Source organism: Hevea brasiliensis, chromosome 5 (assembly GCF_030052815.1).
Source record: "Hevea brasiliensis isolate MT/VB/25A 57/8 chromosome 5, ASM3005281v1, whole genome shotgun sequence".
NCBI lineage: Eukaryota > Viridiplantae > Streptophyta > Magnoliopsida > Malpighiales > Euphorbiaceae > Hevea > Hevea brasiliensis.
In genome coordinates this window covers 107,325,869-107,340,181 of record NC_079497.1, presented here as the reverse complement: position 1 = coordinate 107,340,181, position 14,313 = coordinate 107,325,869, and the positions used below count along the sequence as shown (strand labels likewise).

General features: G+C 29.7%; 1 protein-coding gene across 1 annotated transcript; it reads right to left on the bottom strand.

Annotated features, from left to right (window-relative positions):
- Positions 1 to 5,508: 5,508 nt before the first annotated feature.
- LOC110670093 (60S ribosomal protein L21-1) lies at positions 5,509 to 7,124 on the bottom strand. Its single transcript, XM_021832036.2, has 2 exons — positions 6,815 to 7,124; positions 5,509 to 5,956 (listed from the first exon to the last, which is right to left on the bottom strand). Exons 1-2 carry the CDS (start codon positions 7,049 to 7,051, stop codon positions 5,699 to 5,701), a joined length of 495 nt encoding a protein of 164 aa, XP_021687728.1. The 5' UTR covers positions 7,052 to 7,124; the 3' UTR covers positions 5,509 to 5,698.
- Between the last annotated feature and the right edge of the window lie 7,189 nt (positions 7,125 to 14,313).

Below are 14,313 nucleotides of genomic sequence, written 5' to 3'. Positions count from 1 at the left end.
ATCTTAAATTTTGACTTAGTCAACTTTAATAAAATAAATTATATTTTTGACATCATGTATGATGTCATTTAGATGATGTTATAAGTCATATTTCATTTCCTTTTCTTTTTCCTTTATTTTTCTATTAGTTCTTTAATTTAATTCTCGATTCCGAAATTTTCTTTTCTCCGATTTTATTTGACAGTTAGGTCAGGAGTCAGCTCTCGGGGTCAATTGACCAAATTGCCCCTCGCCGGTTCATCCCGGTTTGCAAATAATTCCATATTTCTTTCGGCTCCCTGACCTAGTTATTTGACTGGCTTAACAGTTCTTTTTCGTGATTTTCTCTTTTCCACTATGTTCATAAGGGTCCTAAGGACCGCAGCGTCACATTTTACGGTTCGAAATTTGAGTTTAAAATGACTTCGCAGTCCTTCCCGAGAAGGTCACCCATCGCTGTGACTCTCGGCTCGTTTAACCTCTTATGTTCTATTTTTCTTATTTATACTTAACTAATTGAACATTACTAATTATTTGTGTTTATGGTTTATCTAGTTGTCTTAAGTGTGGTTCTAATCCCCTTAATTATCCGGACCGACACCGGTCACCGGAACAGTGAAATCTACCAGGCTATGCAAACGAGGTGTTACACGGGGTCCCAGCGAAGAACTCAAGCCGTGACTACCCCGAAGAACCGGGTCCCAACGAAGATCTCAAGCCGTGTCTACCCATCCTATCCATAGCCAACACCACATCACACGCATGCCAACGCACGCACACTACTCCAAATTACCACAACAACATACATGGCACTTTAACAGTTGTGAATGCAACATAAAATGTGCATAGAGTTTAACTACATATATATATACATATAAGTGATGCATGAGCATGCTTGAACATATAATAATATCAAAATTACAATTAAAATTAATATTTTACTCACAAACTTGACAGTAGTTACTGTGGCGGCTGGGCGAAGGAAGAAGGCTGTCCCGACTCATCTGACAATTTTATTACAATCATTTAATAAATTTGACTCAACACAAACTAAGAAAAAGATCAAAGACGTCCTAAGTCATGCTCAAAATCCGACAGAGTCTCCCTTATACCTAGGACCTACCCAACCTGCAAAAGGGCTCAAAACGCACTTCTATATTCACAAATCACACACTCATAACTCAATCACATCACACAGCCCCTCCTGGGCCTATCCATACAATCCTCAATCACAGTATGTAAATTTACAGTTTAGTCCTTATAATTGATCATTTTTTGCAAAAACTGCCTAAATAAGCTCTAAAAATTCTAAAACTTTGCCCCGCAGTCCTTAGCAATATTACTAGGCTATTGCAAAAAGAATCATAATTTTCTGAGCTACCACGAATATTTTATGGATTTTTAATCCCATTTAAGTACTATAAAATTATGAAAAAACAAGGTTCGGGTTTACCTATGTCGATTCCGACTCTAAGGACGCGCTCGGGACATCTAACAATGGTGGGGTAGCTAAAATCTCGATCCAATTCGAAGACTTTTTCGACAGCCGATCTGTCTAGCCGAAAATTCACAGACCTGGACAACTGTCGAATTTCCATGAATTGAAGATACCTACACGAAGCCCACAACACGGGGGTTAGTATAAAATTTTTACGAAATTTTCTAAGCTCATTTAATGCTCGGAAAAATACTACAAAGTTTCGTGGGACCCACCGAAAAATGGTGTCGAAAAATTTCAAAATTTATACTGTCGCGAAGCTCTCAACGAGTGGAGCGCTCTGGTACTCTCGGTTTTCTCGTGGGGTTCACGGTTTGCGAGAAATCTAGTCAAAATAGGCTAAAACTTCTCAAAAAAAATTAGACAAACCGCTAGATAGATTTTGGTGATCTTGGTGTCTATAGAAAGCTCTCGAGGTGTAGATGTTGTTTGACACAAGACCCGACCCAATCGGTGGCCGGATCGGCCGGGAAGACGAAGCGTCACGCGTGCTCAGGGGTGGCGTTTGCGCCCGTTTTTCGGCTGCCTGGAGTGTCCGCCGGCTGTGGGGAGGTGTTGGGGCGGCGCGCCGGCGAGGTGGGGTGGCTGGGGAGGCGGCGGCGCGGCCTGGGGGTGAGGGAGGAGAGAGAAAACGGGAAGGGAAGGAAGGGAGGTTGGGACGCGCTCGGGGAGAAAGTAAAAGGAAGAAGAAGCCAGTCTGATTCGACCGGTCCAATCCGGTCCAGTTCGATTCGGCCAGTTTGATTCAAGATACAAAATTTTGAATTTTTTACTCTGCCTTGGGACCGAAAACGAGACCCAAAAATTCTGAAAAAATTTTAGAAAACTCAGAAAAATTCGTAGACTCCAAATATATTTTTAGTTTTACCACGTCGTCTTTAAATTAATTTTTAAAAATCATCAAATTTTATATTTTTGAAAAATCGAACCCGATTTCTAAAACCCGAAAAATTTCAAATAATGTCCTAAAATTTAAATAAAATAAAATATTAATATTTATCTATAAAATAATAAATTTAAAAATTAGGGGTGTTACATATATTATATAAAAAAACAATAAAAAAACTTGTATAAAAATATTAAAATTATGGATACATAAGTATAGAAAACGTGCATTACACATTTTGAAAAAAACTAGTATATACAATTTGGTTCAATATTACAATCATAGATTAAAAAAAATTTTAACTTATTATTAAGACTCCATTTATTTCATAGAAAATAATTTGTATATAAAAAATATTTTTTATAAAGATATTTTTCATTATTTGATTATAATGTTAAATTAATAGTATGTATTTATTTCATACATGTACAAATATTTTCAAAAATTAAAAAATGATTTAATTTTTTCTTTGATCAGGAAAATATCAATTTATCTAAGTACTTTAAATGACAGAAAATGTAGAAAATATAATATTTTCCTTGAAATAAATGGAGATAAGAATTTTTTTTTTATATATTGAAATGTATGATTGTTATTAGAATTTAATGCCATATTCTTAAATAGTCTCATTCTTTAGCTGTAATTATATACTTATTATTTTTATGAGGTTGGATAAATTTTTCATTTAAAAACTATTTATAATCCTTTTTAATTCACACAAAATTTATAATAATTTAAATATCAACTTATCAATTGATATGACTATATTCGAAAATGTCATTATAGAGAGTGTTTAGACTAATTTATAAAAATTTATTTATAAACACTTAAATAATAGATATGCTTAGTAAAACAATAATTTATAAATATATTTATTATTAAAATGATTAAAATAATATTAAATGAAACGTGTTGTAAAATTTTAAAAATTAAATAAAAGTAATATGATAAAATACTTTATCAAATTAATTTACAACATAATGTTTATAAACATTAAAATGAAAAGTCAATTCCCAATTTATTTTTTTAGTTTATAAATCTAAAAAATATTATAAACAAGCAGCTAAACTTATTTTTAAAATTTATAAACTGATTTAACTAACTTATAAATAGCTTCTAAATTAATTCAAATAATTTAAATTTCAATCAAAAAATTAAATTCTTTTGAAAAATTAAAATTATTGATCCGAAACAATTTATAATTCACAATTTAAAATAAATCTGACCTAAAATCTTTTTTATAGAATAAGTTGATGAAAAACTACAATTAGTCATAACATAAAATAATCCTAATTCAAATTACTGGAATATAAACTGACCCCATAATTTACCACCCTATTATATATTCGCAAAAAGAGAAATTGGATGGCAAAAGAGTAAAATTAAAATATTTAAATGACTTTCTACCAAAATATATTAGGGTTATACAAAAGCTGTAATCTCATTACCCCAAATGGGCAGTCATTGGACATAATCCCCAGAAGAAGATAGACTCGGCCAAAGCCAAATGGGATTGTGTTAGAATGGAGGTTGTTTACAATAGTATGTGCAAAAACATAACGTATTTCTGCAATCTCCCACACCTAGTGGTTCTTTGGCACATTCTTCATTGCATTTCTGCAAGTTACAAGTGTTGATGTTTAGCTTTTTATGGCATGTGTGTTCTGGTATCCTCACTGCATGAGCCCTGCGAACTGCTAGAGATTGGGTGAACTCAGCTGTTTCCAAGAAATTCTTTTGTCAGGATAAAATTGATCTTACCCAAAAGCTAAATTAAAATTTATTGTCCAAATGAGATTAAATATCTGAGAAAAAACAACTAATGCACAGCTAAATGACATTCTTTAGAAACCAAAGATATATTTTGCTTCAGCAATGTATGTGTGTATTTGGGGAGGAGAGAGAGCTAAAAAAGCAAAGAAAAAATATATGTAATTGATATATAGAATTGCATATCTGATTCCAAGAGAAGAACCTGAAATAAGGAGGAGCAGAATAGACAAGAGAACATAGAATAGCCTCATCTTCAACCTCAACTTGGTGACCTAAACAGACTCAGCTTCTTCCTCTTGGTTGGAGCAGAGTCCTCCAAAAGTTAGTTTCTCCTCTTTGCTTATAAGGCCCAACTGAGCTTTCTTTTCATAAATAAAGAGATTCCCAGTACAAATAAATTACACAAGTGAATATTTTCAACAAGGGAATAAACTGTATCTTAGATCCCCAAGTCACTTCTGTAGTACTTGTCATAATTAAGCTCCTTTTCTTCAGCTGTTGAGCATATATTCTTTTCTTTGTACTGACTTTCTTTTGGAATTTCTTTTTCCCATGCAGAAGGTGAAGCAACTTCATTGAGACAACAACAAAATAACTGAGGAAAATGTGCCACCAATGCAAATATGTGTCGATTAGCTAGCTCACCAAGATCTTTCCTCATTAACTTTCTTAGGACATTAAACCGACCACATAATTCATAGAAAATTTCTTTGGCACTGGCATACCAGCATTAACAAAATATTGATCAAGCAGTTCAAACTGTTCACACAAGCGTAGATTCATATTCTTGTTTGCTTACAAAAGAAATCTGTACACTACTATGGGCTGGGAGCATGAAACTCTGGGCCAATGCTTCTGTTTAATAGGAGACATTAGGGAAGTAGGCCACTTTACCGCAACAGTACGACGTTGCCAGTTGGCCTAAAGACTATTCCTTTCTTGCAAGGTCCAAAAGGACAAGGAGAGCCTACAGTAATCTTGCAAGATTATTTCTTTAATTTTCGAAGTAAACAATTTTGTCAGGGGAATTCCATAGACTATTTTCTAATGATCTTTCAGAATGACCAAAAAAGACATAATGATGTTCAAAATTCATCAAGGAATTACCTTGAACAGTTTGATGCACAAGTAATTTCACAAACTCATTGTTATATCTTCCTTGCACTCTGCTAATGAGCATTACAAACAAACAGATACAATATTTTCAGAGTATTAGAATCAAAATTTCAAAATCTTAAAAACTTCCCTCTACTCCAAAGCCACCCATGTTACGCAAAAATCTAGAGTGACTATAATTAAAGAATGACATTTGATTTAAAAACTGTTAATGGAATGTGAACTATAAGAAATCTTTGAAAAGGAAATATGCAAATTTGAATAGAAAAACTCCCATTATATCTAAAGAGGAAATGAAATAAACCATGCATCTTTGGATATGCATAAATCTCCAAATACCTCTTCAAAACTGACAGTAGTTGAGGCTCATATGAATAAACTAATCCAGTCAACAAAAGTTGGCAACACAAACCAAACAGCATGAAAAAAACCTAGAAATTGTAGACCTAGTAACCACCCTTGAGATCGTTAACAACATCATATGGGATGGGCGTAACAGTTTCCAACTGTGTACCCTCAACCATGAAACCAGGTTTAGGGCCTTCTGGCTGCCTCTTTGTGCTAATGACCTCACCTCTTGCCTTTGCCTGGGCCTTCAGTTCATCATTCTTCTTCTTCCTTAGACGGAATTCCTCTGTGCACCTTGAAGGCTGCAAATGCTCCACCCGCACATGAATCCTCTTTCTTATGATTCGGTTACCTACCTATAACATGCAAACAATATCCATCATTATTATTCAGAGCTGGCAACAAAGAGTACACAGAGTAACAGAGGAGGTTAAATGAGGACTCAGTTATAACAACTTAAAACATAAATCCATTTACTTAATTGCTCTCAAGTCTTAGGCATCATCGCGAAGCTAACTATCAGTTAAATTGGCATTAGATATGATAGATAAAACAAGACAACAATAATAAGTTAGAAGACCAATTAAACCATAAAACTATAACCAAATGCTTAGAAGACCAATTAAACCATAAAACTATAACCAAATGCAGCCAATTGCATCAGTGGCTGGATAATTCGAACACCCATAATAATAATCTCACTGGTAGAGTAGTGCATGAAGTAAAGGATTCAACAGCCCTCTTCTCCCCTAATAGTATTATCTCAACCTGTAATCATAAACAGTTAAATAATACCAAACAAAGTGCAGAAAATCGAAGTAAACGCCCAAATCCAAGATCCAACAACTACCAACAGTCAATACAAATAGCAAGCACAAATACATTCAAGCACATCTCAGGATCACCGGTACCATCATCAGCAACATGATTAAAATAATTAAGAGTCTAACATATTAATTATTACCTTCACTCAGAAAAAATGAGAACAAGAAAGATATCTGAACCACTAAACAATTACAGGAACTGAAATGCATAATCTAGCAAACATACACCATTCAAAATGACACTTAAAACCCACAATAAATCAGCTAACCAGAACCAATTGATAAGCATGTTCTCAAATATTAACCCAATATTTCAACGATTTCAGGAACCTAAAAACACCAAATCAGAAAACTACACAACATTTTCCACAGATTTATATTGATGTATACCTGCTTGTTGACCTCAACGCCAACAGCACGCTTGGTAACGTTCCAGACACGACCGGTGCGACCATGATAGAACTTGTGAGGCATACCCTTGTGGACGGCGCCGTTCACCTTGATATCGACATAATCACCAATCTTATAGGTCCTGAGATAGGTTGTCAAAGGAATGTAACCCTTCTTCCTGAAGGGCCTTGAGAACAAATCCCGAGTTCGAGAACGAAGACCATGACCCGCCGGCATTTTCACTCGCCCCCTTGCTCTGTGTGGTGGTAGCTGTGAAGGATAAAGACGGAAATGAGGAAATAAAACCCTAGAAGTATTATTATTATTATTATTATTATTATTATTATTATATAGTTACTCCCCCCCACTCCATCTCTTGAATACCAGCCAACACAACTACTCTTTTAATTATTATTATTATTATTATTATTATTATTATACCAATTCATATTTTTCGAATTTCAATTTTAATTACTTTTAAATTTCTTAATAATAATAATAATAATAATTATTATTATTATTGAAATAATTTTATATATAATAAAGTGTAATTCATTATTTTAACAACAGTGATTTCATAATTTTATCATCATACGGTTTCTTGTTTTTGGTGTCTTTATTTTTTTTTTATTTTATTATTAAAACTAAAAACAGGGATTAACTGAAAATATTAGCTTGACTCGTTAGAGATAATGGTTTAACTTTATTTTTAATTTTTATATGATATATCTTGAAATCTTTTGACGTGTTATCAAATAATTTTTTTTTAATTTTTAATTAATTGAATCTTTTATGCTAAAAAGAATGCTTGAGTTTTTTCAAATATTTATTAAAATGTTTTATTTTATTAATTAAATTCTTAGATTTTTATGTATTTATTTAAAATTTTAAATCATTTTATTTTATGATAAAATGATTTTTAATTTGTATATTAATATTATATTATTGAAATATCATACTTTCATCTGAAAAAATATAATATATAATAATAAATTATCAACTTATTTTAACATTATTAATTTCTTTCACCTTTTATTTTTCTATACACTACTTTAAAATAATAATATTTTGATTAACATTATTATTTTTTGTTATATTATAATAATAATAATAATTATTATTATTTAAAAATATTAAAAAAATAATACCTATCAGCATTTTCATAATATCTATTTTGAGTTGTTAGTATATTTGATTTATATGTAATAGATATTAAATTTACTTTTCTTTGAAATTATGATGTAATTATAATATAATTAATTTATTTTTGGCTAAATGATAAAGGAAAAAAAAAATAAAAACATTTATGGCAACTATTAATTTTAATCAAAACTTTTAATTTTATCAATTTAATCATAAACTTTTCAGATTATTTTTAATTTTAGAAATGAATTCAATTAAAAACAATTAAGCTTGTGACAAAATTATTCAATTTTTTGTTTCATTTATATATTATCAGCTTTAGTTAATCTGTTTAATTTTATTAATTTATCCAATAATTTTAATGTTTCCATTAATTTTAAGAAACTTCCTATTTTATATATCTAATATAGTTATCTTTATTTTATTTTTTTTTCTCTCTCTTTCTATTAATTCACATGTTTTCATCAATTTATCTCGAATTTAATGTCTAATAAATAAAAAAAATTCAAATTTTCAAACATAAAATATTAATAAATAATATAACTAAAATAAATCTAATTATAACTTTCAAAACAATAAGTATTTTATTCAGTTAATTTTATATATTTTTATTTAATTTATTTGAAAATAATTGCTAAAAAAATAAAATAATTGACTAATATTAGTAGTCTTGGCAAATATTTGAATTATTTTTATCTGTTAAATCATAAAATTAAGCTAAAGGTAAAATTGAATCTAATGTGAAAATTTGAAATTAAATTGATAAAATTAAAAGGTTAATACTAAAATTGAAAAAGAAAACTTATAAAGGTTTTTTCTTTTTAATTATTTAGTCATTATTTTTTAATAATTAAAAATATTTTAAAATAATTTGCATATATATTATTTTTATATACTAAACTTACTGCATAAGAATAGTGTTAATTAGGCTTTTTTTAGATGATTAATTAATTTATTTTTATTTAATATTACTATTATATTCTTTTTTACAACAGAACTCTACAATTAAATATTTTTATTATTAAATATTATATTATAATAAGTAAATAATAAATATTATAATAAAAAATAATAATATTATATTATTAATATTAGTTGATTTTAAACTCTAATTATAAGTTTAAATAAATGTCGATATTTGTTAATGTTTTATTTTATTTATAAAGATTTGATATATAGTTTCAAATTGAAGATTGACTTTATGATTTTAAGATAGTCTGAATTTGTGGATGCCACCAAACATCTTCACGTCAATCATGAAAAGCTGTGTATGATGCCAATTACTTTCCACAACAAGACTGCTAATTACTTCTTTGAGGATTTTTTTTCTTTTTAGCTACTTGATATTCCTGTTTAGATTGGGAGTGATTTTCAAATAAAATTTTTGTTGTGATTTTAAAATTTGAATTTTTAATTATATAGGTAAAATTTATTTAAGAATCAATTTCACGCCACTGATCCAACTACGTATTGATTTTAACGAACTATTTTTAATTCAATTTATACTTTTTTTTTTAATTTTTACATAAAGAAAACTAATTGAAACACAGTTTAAATGTGTTTTCTAAAATTATTTTGCAGCAAATGACTTTAGATCGAAGACTCGTAAATCATAATGCAGACAGCCTTAAAGTTTAGAGAATTTTTTTTTTATTTTAATTAAATTCTGATTCAAATTTGTTCTGAAAATAATTTTTATATTACTGAAATAAATCTAATTAATAATTTTTTTCATTAAAAAATGTTTCAAAGATTCACACATCAAAATATAAAAAATTAAAATATAAATCTTTATAATCTATTATTTTAAAAAATAGGAAACAAAAAATAACAAAGAAACTCAAATGTCCAATAGATTTGCATTCTTGGAGCACGAGACCTTCCAACTCTCCACTATGCAAGTGGAGCCAGCATCTCTGGTTTCTCACTAATCTAAGTGTGTGGGGCAATTTTTTTTTTTTTTTTTTGGAAAAAGTCTAAATAAATCTTTATATTTTAACAAGAATTTCAAATATACCTAAAATTAAGTTTAAGGTCAAATATGTTAATGTACTTTGTAATAAGACCAAGTAAATCTACATTTAATAAAATATTTTTTTAATAATAAAAATATTATTTTTCCTAATTTTAAATATTAAAATTTTTTTATTACTTTTAATTAAAATAAAATTTTAAAAAAATTTAAAAACATGGTGTTAAAAATTGTTTAATAATAAAATTATTATTTTAAATATTTTATTTTTTAAAAATTAAAAATAATAATATTTTATTATTAAAAAATAATACTTTATTATGTGTGAATTTATTTAGCTTTACTTAAATATCAAAGGAATTTATTTAATTCAAAACTTGATTTTGACCTTATTTACCCTTGACTAAAAATACATAGATTTTTTTTTTTTTTTTCTCTCCATGGAAAGTTAAGTGGCATGGGTAGGTAAGGAATAAAGTTAAGTCTTCAATTGATTTGTCAAATTTGAAAGTCATTCCTCTAGAAAGAATATATATATATATATATATATATATATATATATATATATATATATATATATATATATATATATATATATATATATATATATATATATTGAGAGAATTTTTTTTTAATACACTCTAATTATAATTAGAATTTAAGATTTTATAATTTTAAAGATGATTCCAATAACATTAAATTCTAGCTCATTGGTTAATTAGAGGTAAATATTATTTAATTTAGATTGAGTCAATTATAATTTTAATTTGGTAAGTTTTTACTTAAATTTAATTTGATTTGATTTTTAAAATTAAATGGTTTTGTAGAATTTATGTCCAAATTCAAAAACTAAAATAAATAAAATAGTTAAATCATACTTTAAAATATTTTTATATAAATATTCTTATATAAAATATAAATTCAATTAAAAAAGTTTTTTTTTTGTTGAACGGTAAATGTTCAATAAAATATAAAAAAAATCATTTAAAAACTATTGAACCAAATTTTATTATTTAATTTTGGTTCAATATATAGTTTTAATTATAGTTATGTTTATTTTTAAATTAATTCGATTAATAACTTATGGAGTAAAAAAACTCTTAAGTTGCTTAATTAATTTAATTAATCTTTTATGGGCTTTTATTTGTTTTATGAAAAATACTTTTCTTATTTTTTAATATTTAGAGTAATTAGTTAGAAAAAATTATTAATCAAAAATATTTTTTAATCATATATAAATAATAAAAGAAAAAATTAATTAATTAATTAATTAATCACGCTCAATATCATGTTTATATTACTTACAATTGACCATAAATAAGAACTCATAAATTTTTTTTTTTTTTAAGAAAACACTTACATAATATATACATCGCAAGATATAAGCTATATATTTTATACATATACTCTCTATAAACGATGTGAGATTTCGAACGATCAACCCCTCATGCATTGTAACATCCAAAACTAGCATACAGTACCATATCACATGATATAAAGGAGCCAAGAAACTGATCTCGATGAATTTAGATCAACCAAGTTTAAGTCTGAGCACTTGTTGGATCCGAGCTTAAGGATGATCTCTCGAGCGATCTATCATGGAAATGATCTACTTTTCAAGATCGGATAAATGTCTATCAATAAGGAGATCAACGTCTTTTGAGATTGAAATGACCGGAGATCATGTCATAGATCACAGCTAAGATTAAGCATAACAATTAAGATTTATTCCATTATAACCTAAATAAGGAAATAGCAAAGATCTAGCCAAGATTATGGATAATTACCATCCCAATCCTTATATAAATAGATTTAAGACTCAGGACAAGGTACGTTAATAAACTATCTACAAAGTCAATTATATTCCCTCATTTTCTTAGTCAACTTCCTTTACTGACTTAAGCGTTGGAGCGGCTATGTGCTGGCTACCAGCCCTTACTTGTTTTCTTGTTCTCAGGTGACTTGAGGTCTAGTCATTAGGAGCAAACTAAATATCCAAAAGATCCATGGCAACATCAGTTGGCGTCGTTTATGGGAAACGCCAACGATTGTTTTCTTTAATATTTCTTTTTATCATGTTTTCGTGATCTTTTTTGGAATTTTTTGTTCTTGTTCATATCACATCTAATGGTTGACATAGGTTGAAATTTTGAAAAAATACCTTCAGGCATCTTAGGTGACAACATGGGTACTCTACCAAATACAAGAGACTTGCATGTAGGCACTCCGATTTAGAGAATTCAACCGATAGGTGCTTCTGACCCTAACTCAATGATCCTAAAAATTAAAGAGATGGGGGCCATGCTGGAATCATTGGAAAAAGAATATGAAAAAAGCACAAAGAGTAGCATGCCAGTTGCCCTGGCAATGCCACCACCCCTGCCTCCACCTCCCATAGTCATAATACCGTCTGGAGATCCAGTTAGAGAAGCAAAATTAGGAAATAGCAAAGGCAGGGCAAAAAGAGAGCACTTAAATGATAAGGGTTCAGATTTTGAGCAAAGTGCCTTAAGCCGGAAAATTGTTCGGGCAATAAAAAAGTTCCAGAAAAAATCCTTAGGATGACGATTATCGGATGGGCGATGACTCACCTTTAAGTGATGAAATCCTATCAGAAAATTTTCCACTAAAATTTAAACTACTAGTTTTGGACAAATATGACGGAACCTCCAATCCCAGAAGATATCTAGCAAACTTTTTCATAACTATGCTTTTATAAAATATTAATAATTTCATTTTGTGCAAGGTTTTCCCGATGACTCTAACTGGGCTAGAACAGAAGTGGTACCAGATATTACTAGTTGGATCAATAGAGAGCTTCGAACAATTGGTGAGCTCATTTAAACAGAAATTTATTAGTTACATTCCACCTAAGAAATTATCATCCGATCTAGGCAAGATCCGACAGTCGGAAGGAGAATCTCTCAGGGATCATGTGTCCAGGTTCAATGCAGAGGCCATACAAATAAAGAAACTCAACCGTGAGACTACTCGCAAGGCAATGGAAAAGGGATCCAAAAATATTAAATTCATGGATTCTCTCATAAAAAACTCATCATGGGATTACAAACAATTAATGGAAAAAACACAGAAACACATCAGGTTGGATGATGAGAGAACATCCTCAAAGGAAAAAAGACATATGGTGCAGAGTTCGGAGAGGAGGAATGAAAAGAGAAGTAGTGATTGGAGATCTTATGGACAAGATTGGGAAGCTCCTTGGAGAGATCAGTACAATAACTATACACCTTTGACATAATTTAGAGCTTAGGTATTAATGTGGATACAAAAGAATGGTTAAGAGATCACGTGGCTACGAGAAATGAAATAAAAAATTGCCAACCAAAGAGGCAGGAAAAAATACTATTGATTTCATGATGATCATAGTCATATGATAGATGAGTGTAGGCAACTCAAGGACAAGGTTGAGAGACTCATTCGGGAAGGGAACCTAAAGAGATTCACCAAGGACAATTGAACAGAAAGGAGAGAGGAAAGGTCAAGAAACAAAAATCAAGAAAAAATCAATCTATAGGAACTAGTTGGCATCATCAATGTTATAGCAGGAGGCCTTGACGGTCACAAAGAAAAGGGTAAAAGAGTAGCAAAAGTAGTTGGCTCAGAAAATGTGTTCTTTATCAATAGGTAACCCTTATGCAAATATTCTATCACTTTCAAGCCTATAGAGTATGAAAATATTAAGAGACCTCATTTTGACCCTCTAATAATAAATATTTTGTTGAACAAATACATGGTTCAGAGAGTCCTTGTTGATACAGGGAGCTCGGTAAACTTGAACACCTTGGAGGTCTATGAAAATCTCGAATTAAAGAGAGCCGATCTCACTAAGATAATGTTTACTTTGGTTGGCCTCAGAGACAAAACTGTACCAGTAGCTTGAACCACAAACCTGACAATGATCCTTGGTGATGAAGAATTCAAGTGATCTATTTATGTTGAGTTCATTGTAGTGCATATCCCATTATCATACAACATGATCTTAGGATGATTGATCTTGAATGGTAATAACATTTTAATTAACATGGATTATTTATGCTTGAAACTCCCAACTCCAAGAGGAATTACTGTGGTGAGAAGAAGCTAGAAATCAGCTAAGGAATGTTACAATCAATCATCAAGGTAGCAGGTAAGGTTACTTTACCAATCAATCTCTTAGAAAAGCTAAAAAGTAGTGTCTCTCTAGAGCTAGCAGATCAGATAGAAGATATCAAGCATGACTCTAGAAAGAAAGTCAGGATTAGCACTGCACTTTAGGGATTGGATAAGGAAAAGTTAATTAAAATTCTAGCCAAGAGATTGGCCACTTTTGTATGGAGTTTGGAAGAGGTTAAAAGCAGATGCCCAGCCTTCATGGTTCACAGCC